This window comes from Trypanosoma cruzi, genomic scaffold (assembly GCF_000209065.1).
Source record: "Trypanosoma cruzi strain CL Brener 1047053512077 genomic scaffold, whole genome shotgun sequence".
NCBI lineage: Eukaryota > Euglenozoa > Kinetoplastea > Trypanosomatida > Trypanosomatidae > Trypanosoma > Trypanosoma cruzi.
This window is the reverse complement of record NW_001849301.1, coordinates 54,936-62,580: the sequence shown is the minus strand read 5'-3', so window position 1 is coordinate 62,580 and position 7,645 is coordinate 54,936. Positions and strand designations below refer to the sequence as shown.

General features: G+C 52.2%; 2 protein-coding genes across 2 annotated transcripts, besides 11 other annotated features; both read left to right on the top strand.

Annotated features, from left to right (window-relative positions):
* Nucleotides 1-3,497: a sequence feature (heterozygous, non-Esmeraldo-like haplotype).
* Nucleotides 832-2,610, top strand: Tc00.1047053504343.30 (retrotransposon hot spot (RHS) protein, putative; the record flags this gene model as incomplete). The annotated part of the gene is made up of 1 exon (XM_800167.1): nt 832-2,610. The coding sequence occupies one exon, from the start codon at nt 832-834 to the stop codon at nt 2,608-2,610; it is 1,779 nt and encodes a 592-aa protein (XP_805260.1).
* Nucleotides 3,498-3,919: a sequence feature (areas merged during assembly that could not be assigned to a particular haplotype. This can correspond to areas where the two haplotypes were merged or to regions with more than two copies in the genome that were merged during assembly.).
* Tc00.1047053504343.10 (trans-sialidase, putative) lies at nt 3,592-5,994 on the top strand (the record flags this gene model as incomplete). Its single annotated transcript, XM_800166.1, has 1 exon — nt 3,592-5,994. The coding sequence occupies one exon, from the start codon at nt 3,592-3,594 to the stop codon at nt 5,992-5,994; it is 2,403 nt and encodes an 800-aa protein (XP_805259.1).
* Nucleotides 3,920-4,464: a sequence feature (haploid, Esmeraldo-like haplotype).
* Nucleotides 4,465-5,286: a sequence feature (areas not merged during assembly with more than two copies in the genome that could not be assigned to a particular haplotype).
* Nucleotides 5,287-5,379: a sequence feature (areas merged during assembly that could not be assigned to a particular haplotype. This can correspond to areas where the two haplotypes were merged or to regions with more than two copies in the genome that were merged during assembly.).
* Nucleotides 5,380-6,246: a sequence feature (areas merged during assembly that could not be assigned to a particular haplotype. This can correspond to areas where the two haplotypes were merged or to regions with more than two copies in the genome that were merged during assembly.).
* Nucleotides 6,247-7,645: a sequence feature (heterozygous, non-Esmeraldo-like haplotype).
* Nucleotides 6,481-6,518: a sequence feature (A-rich).
* Nucleotides 6,861-6,905: a sequence feature (A-rich).
* Nucleotides 6,936-6,989: a sequence feature (A-rich).
* Nucleotides 7,024-7,050: a sequence feature (AT_rich).

Here is a 7,645-nt window from a genome sequence, read left to right as displayed (position 1 = left end):
GGAGCCCGCACACGACACCGGCTACTGGCCGCGGAGTGTCTGCTTCCTGAAGGACGCCGCGGTGGAGTCTCTCCTTCCCTCCAGGCGGACGGACGCCTGATTTTCCCTTCGTTTCCATCCAGGCGGGTTGCTGCGCGATGACACCACAAAGATGCAGTTGTTTTTACCATGGAGGGGTAATGTCTGCAGGGTTACGCATTGGGAATATGAATGGCGGATGCAATGGGAAAAGGAGCGTTATGGTTCTTTTGTGCCGTGCGAATTGCGGGGATTTTTCATAAAGCATGTAATTTGCTTTTTTGTGTTTTCTTGTGTGGGGAAACTGCTATGATGCATCGCTGTTGTGGCGTGTATGATTTGGAGTCCTTGCGTGTGGCCGCTGCTTTACCGAATTCTCTTCCCACTTGTGTGTGTCAGGGGCGATATGCCCGCACGTCCTTTTGTCAAGTGTGTGCGGTGACGGCGGTGCCACACGGGCGCGGGGACCGTAGCGAGCGGGATGCATGGGCTAACCCTCCGCGCTCACCACGTTGTTGTTATCGTTTGCTCTCTCCAAAACTGTGCTGGGTGTATGGCATCCACTTGCCGTCGTTGCGGTGGTCCTCGTGCATTTGGTGTGCATCACACACCGTGTGGATGACTCTCGTGCTGAGGCTGTCAGTCATGCCTGTGCCTATTGTCTCTTACTCTTATTCCTTTTTTTGATTAGTGGTCAGTGTTTGGCTTTAACTCAATCCAACTACGAAAACAGGTATATAATCGATTCTCACGCGGAAGAGAATAATAAATAGTCTTCTCTCAGGCGCGGAATTCAACGAAGGTGGCTGAGGGATGTACTTGCTGGAGGGACAATACGAGTCTGTGTACAATGCGAGGTGGAGCCATGTCGTGGAAGTTACTGGCGGCGAGGGGACGGGAATGGAGGCTTATGAGGGGGAACCACCGCAGCCATGGACGTACAAGGCAGTTGGCAACACCCTCGAAAAGGATGACGGTGTGCAGCAATCCGGTGCACCGCGTCTCAGGCTGATGGTGCTCACCTCGGACAAGGCATGGCCGTACTCGTGGGGTGCGTGTGAATTCAATCGTGACTGCTATGTGAACTGTGAGGTGGAGCGCGTGTGGCAGATTGTCAAGGGCGTTGTAGACAAATGGTCCAGCGGTCACGGTGAGACCGACTTTACGCCTGATCCGTGTGTGTTGATTGGGACGCCCGGGATCGGGAAGTCGATGGCTGCCGGTTCGTACCTCCTCTATCAGCTGCTGCACTACGATGCGGAGAAACTCCCTGTGGTTGTGTACTATATTGCGGATCAAACATTTCTGTTTGACAAGACCACCAAAAAGTTGTCAGAATACTTGGGTAAGGGCAGTACCCTCGATGTTGTGGACAGGCTATCTTGGCGCGGGGTGAAGGGGTATATTATCTACGACGTGGCAGAGGAGGTGTATCGTCCGTCTGTTGGTTTGCCCTGCAATGGATGGGGCATGATTGTGGTAACATCACCAAACGAGAATAAATACGAATTGTGGGCGAACCAAAACTTACCCTTACAAATCGTAATGAATTGCCCTGACGAGAGCGACGTGAAGGCAATGTGCGTTTGGGAACAACGCAGTAAGCCTCCGCAGCAGCAAGCGGAATACTGGCGAGAGGTGAAGGGTCGCATGGACAAAGTTGGACCGATTCTTCGCTACATCTTTGATGAGCAAGCATATGATGATCGGATTGAGAAGTGTCACGAAACCGTGGAAGAGACGATTTCCCCGGAAACTCAGTATTACACTGGTTTGGGGAATTTTACGATGTGGTGTGGTAATAGCGTGTTCCACTGGCTTGCGAAGGTTGTACGAATACGAGAGGAAGTTTGCAAGGGTGAATTTTCTTTGAATTTACCGATATCTGCCCATCTCTGCAATAAAACATTGTGCATGTTGGCAAAGTTAATGCAGCAGGATGATTTTAATTCACTCATATTGAGACTCAAGCATAATCTTGTATCGGAAAATATGGAACGGTGTACCGTGTTTGCATTTTTGGATGCGGACTTCATAACTGCAATACGACACAAAGTGAGGGAGCTGAAGCGAACAACACGACGTCAGCCACACCGCAGTGCGCTGGAGGTGTACTCACAGGAGCGCCCCACCAGGCACCATGTCTTACCGCCACCGCATTACTTTTCCGAGAAGGTTGGCGTAGATTGCTGTGTGTTGTACGTACCGGGGGTGGAGGACTTTCCGTTGTTGGACGCCTTCTTTTTCGTGAATTCAAATCCGAGGACGCTGGTTGGGCTGCGGATGTCCACGGCAAGTGAGCACCACACCACCGCCAGCACTGTGGGGCAGTTCACTGAGTACCTGGCGGCGTATTTTAACGGTTGGGAGGAATTGTCCCAAGAATTGTCGTGGGAGATAATTTATGTGCAGCACGCAGACGGCACGCCGATGAATGACTGGCAGAGATGTGATGTTGTCAATACCGATGGTGTGAGCGAGGAGGAAGACCAGAGGATTGCGGCGTTCTGGAAGGGAAGGGTGCACCAGTACCAATTGGCAATATCACCCGGAGACTTTAGAAGAGACGAGGCTCTCCGAAGTGAGGTGTAACCACAGAAATGGGAAAAGCAAATTAGGGAGGGAAAGGGGCAGTTTTGATTTCTGGTAAAAAAATATTGGGTGATTTATATATTTTTGGATACGTGTGTGTGTGTGCATACGGTGCAGGTGCACCAGGACCAGACGGCAGTAAGGCACACAGATGCCACAAATGCCTAACGCTATCGAACATAACAGTGACAGAATAAATTAGGGAGGGAAAGGGGTTGTTTGGTTTCTGGTGAAAAACATTGGGTGATTTTTATATAGTGTGTTAATTGTGTGTGTGCATACGAGGCTTAATTGGAGAACTGCCTCGGTATGAGGGAATCATTGTGGCTGGCGGTGTCACGGCGTTACCGCATTGTCCATTTTATTCTATTGTGTTCTAAGGCCCATCACTAACAGAGGCAGCTTTAAGGGATGTACGAAAAATTAGTTCTATTGGGGAAGCAGTGCGCTCAGTGTGACCGCATGGAGTGGGGCGCCGCGTCGTGGATGGATGAGGAATTGCTTCTGCGAGTGGCTCTTTGGGTGATTGCTTGCTCCGTGTGCGTTGTGTTTGTTGGCAGCGGGCTGTGGCCGTATGCCGTTGGCCGTGGGATTGAACTGGAGGCGGTGGCGGTGTGTCCCTTCTCTTCCCCTTCCATTGGTGGTTGATTGCTGGCGGTGTGTGCGTTTGTTGTGTGGAGGGCCGAATCCTCTCACCCGCGGACTGACGGCGCTGCGATGGTGTTTGTGTGTGTCAGAGGGCTGGTGTGGGCGATGGTCCTCCGTGCTGCCCCTTCCGGATTGTCTTTTGTCCCGCTCTCTGCGTGGGTGCTCTGCTCTGCTCCTCACTGACCTTTCTTGTGTATTGCCGCTGTTGCTGTCTTTCTATTTCTTGCACACACACACGCTAGGAAAGCAAGCAAACGAACGCGAATCGCAACTGTGAAATTCGAAGGCTCTGAAAGGACCAACAACACACACCGCACACACACACATATTTATATGCTCTCACGTGTTGCTGCTGTGAAGGCACCCCGCACACACAACCGTCGCCGCGTGACCGGATCCAGCGGAAGGAGGAGGGAAGGAGGAGAGGGTGAGCCGCAGAGGCCCAACATGTCCCGGCGTGTGTTTGCTTCCGCGGTGCTGCTCCTCCTCGTCGTGATGTGCGGCAGTGGTGGGGCTTCGAACGCCGTGAAGAGTAATTCGGGGAATGCGCAATTGCCTCATACGGTCGATCTATTTTTGCCGAATCAGACGCTGGTTGTACCGAAAGGCGGAACGTCTCAAGAGACGAAGAGGGATGCATTTGCTTCACCCTCTCTCGTCAGTGCTGGTGGAGTAATTGCTGCTTTCGCCGAGGGTCACATGTATGCCGAATATGTCGTTGAAGGTAAATCAACTAACCCGTCTTCGGATGTTGTTGCGGAGTACATTGACTCGGCGTGGGAATGGCCCACTCTTGTTGAAAGGGTCGGTAAAGGAACATGGAGAGCGCACACCGTGCTTGGCAAAGCGGAGGGAAAGAAGGGTTTGGATGTTGTGCTCCGCCCCACAACAACCATGAAGGGCAATAAGGTGTTTCTTCTTGTGGGAAGCACTGATTTGTCCTATGTAAATGGGAGTTGGGAAGAGGGCAGATACGAACTAAAACTGGTTGTTGGTGAGGTCACGAATGCCACGGGCGGCGAGCCGAGTGAACGGATAAAATGGGGCGAAGTTCAATCGCCGGTGCAGCAGACTACTTTAGCTGCTCACAAAGGTGAATGGACGGAGTGCCTTGCTTCTGGTGGCTCGGGTGTTCTGATGGAGGATGGCACCATTGTGTTTTCTCTGATGGCGATTAATGAAAAAGATGATGGCGTTTTCTCCTTGATTATTTACTCGAAGGACAACGGCAGTACCTGGTCGCTCTCTGAGGGCACTTCTCATCTGAAATGCGGTGCACCCCGCATCACCGAGTGGGAGGGGTCACTTCTCATGATTGTTGACTGCGAGAAAGGCCAGAGGGTGTACGAGTCGCGTGACATGGGGACAACGTGGACGGAGGCCATCGGGACGCTTCCAGGCGTGTGGGTCAACTCAGGATCGGGAGCCTCTCAGGATTCAAGCCTGCATGTGGATGCTCTCATCACCGCGACCATTGAGGGCAGGAAGGTCATGCTGTACACACAGCGAGGGTACGCCTTGGGGAAGAATAAGGCCAATGCGCTCCACCTTTGGGTGACGGACAACAACCGCTCGTTTTCTGTTGGACCGGTTGTCATGGACAATGCTGGGAAGGAGGAGCTCGCCAGCACCCTGCTGTACTCGGATGGCAAGTTGCATCTTTTACAACGGAGGGTCAGTGGTGAAGGCAGTGTCATTTCACTTTCCCGCCTGACGGAGGAACTGAAGGAAATTGAGTCCGTCCTCAGTACTTGGGCGCAAAAGGACATTTTCTTCTCCAGCTTGTCTATACCCACGGCGGGTCTGGTGGCAGTTTTGTCAAACGCATCGGCCAGCGATGGCACGTGGAACGACGAGTACCTTTGCCTGAATGCAACGGTGACGAACGCCACGAAGGTCGAGGATGGGTTTCAGTTGACGGAGCCTAACTCCAGGGCAGTATGGCCTGTGAACATTCCGGATGATAATGTGCGTCATATATCCTTGAGCCACAACTTCACACTTGTGGCGTCGGTGACCATCGAAAAGGCTCCGAGTGAGAACACTCCTCTCCTGACTGCGGTGTTGGGTGACGCTGGGCCCGAGTATTTCATGAGACTGTCGTACACCGCGGATAACAAGTGGGAGACGATGTTCAAAGGCGGTAAAAAAACAACAACGGAAAGCAGGCCTTGGGAGGCGGGGAAAGAATACCAAGTGGCACTCATGCTGCAAAGCAACAAGACCTCTGTGTACATTGATGGTAAGTCGCTGGGGGAGGAAGAATTGCCGTTAACAGGTGAGACACCACTTGAGCTTTTTTTGTTTTGCTTTGGCGCGTGCGACATTGATGGTGATGAGGAGAAGGCGGCCAATCCGAAGGAGATCGGCAAAAAGCCTCGTGTGACGGTGACGAACGTTTTTCTGTACAACCGCCCACTGAATTCCACTGAGATGAGTGCAATCAAGGACAGGATCCCCGTTCCGACGAGAGCTCCAGAACCACAAGTGAAAATTGCACCCAAACCTGTCGCACCTGCTGCACCTGCGGTGCCTGGCCCACGGGAAGTACCAGCAGCACCGGGGAGAACCGCCAATACCCAAAATGCGCCAGCGGGACGCTTGACTTCTGCTGGGAATGAAGGGACGGCACGAGAAACGGGTGATGGTGGGGCAAATGGTGATGCTGGTTCCGCGTACGGGAGGGTGCTGCTGCCGCTGCTTCTGCTGGGACTGTGGGGCTTTGCGACTGCGTGAGGAGTGTGCGGCCTCAGTGTGGAACACTTGTGCCCTCTTCCACACCGACACCATCCGGTAATGAATTACTCTCCGCAAAGAACAATTCTTTTTTTTCTTTCCCCCTTTTTTTGCTTTTGGGGGCAACCACTATGGAACTCTTTTTCTTTTCTACTTTTCCCTCTTTTAATTGTTTCTTGCTGCACTCTTCCTGTGAGGGATGCCGTGTGTTTCCCGCCCAACTGCTCCACTCGCACACCCACCGACACGCTCATGACGACGGCCCTGTGCGCCTCGCCTGCTGCACGCATGAGGAGGGGCCGCGACGAACGGCGCGCTGAGGGAGCCGTGACGTGTGGGCGTGCGACGAGGGCCGGTGGGGCGGAGCACACATTTCTTCCCTCTTGTTTTGTTTTTAGCGGTCAGGGCGGGCAGACACCCGCAGCGCCACACACACAGCCACACCCTGCCGCTTTAAAAAAAGTAATTTTACTTGCTCTCTTTGACTTTTTTTTCTTGTTTTGCGTGTTTTTTTTTTTTTTTTTGCGCTGGCGCGCCCTTCGGGGTTGGCCTCGTGAGCATTTCTCTCCCCCCTGATGTGTTTTTTTTTCTGCGCTCACTCCCCCGATGGAGAGACGCGACTGCCGTCATGTCTGCGTGCTTCTCTCAGTCCCCACACACACACGAGTGACTGTGCTCTGGGGGCCACACTCACGCGCCGATGAGAGGGCTGAGGGGAGCAGCAACACGCAGATGGCCCCATGAAATATAAACGATGTGCGGACACATGGAGGGTCAGACGGTTGAAAGACACGTAAATATCTTTTTAATTTTATTTTCGGACAAAATATGCAGACAATTTCTGGAGCAACATAGTATTTGGGTGCTTTTTTTGTGTGTGTTTTTTCTTTCTTTCTTTTTTTTTCTTCTTTACAAAGTGTGTAGCCGTAGTAGAGGACGACTTTTTTCATTTTTTTTTTTTTTATTATCTTTTCTTGTTTTTTTCTTTTTCTTTTCAAAGTGTGAGGGGTGGAAGGGTGAAGATGAATGTTTTTAAAATTTTAATAAATTTTTTATGAATTGCCGCTGCTTTGTCTGCAGTGCAATGTCATGAGCTTGAGCAGTCTTTTTCTCTTTATTTCTGCCATGCACTTCTGCTGTACATTTTTGTTTGTGCGCCCCTTCACATGCTCCGCTCCTGTTTTTACTTCTTTGCCTCGTGTGTCTGCAGGCACACACAACCACATGCACGCACAGAATGCACATTGCAGTGGATTTGGATGCTTCTTTTGTAGCGTGTGCTGGCGGTTGCGGGTGGCTGCTGCTTCTTCCGTGGGCGTGAAGGGAAGGAGGAGAGAGGGAGCGCGCACCGCGAGTCACTTTTGCTGTTGGCGTGCTGCACCGCCTGTGACTTCTTTGAGTTGGGCACCGAATCCCATTGTGGGTGTGATGGCTGGAAATTTTGTCGCCACGTCATGGCTGGGTGAGGATCCGCTTCCGCGTGTGGCTCTTTGGGTGATTGCTAGGTCCGTGTGCGCTGTGTGTTGGCTGCGGGCTGTGGCCGTATGCCTTTGGCCGTGGGATTGAACTGGAGGCGGTGGCGGTGTGTCTCCTCTCGTCCATGTTGGGTGACTGTTGGCGGTGTGCGTTTGTTGTGTGGAGGGCCGAATCT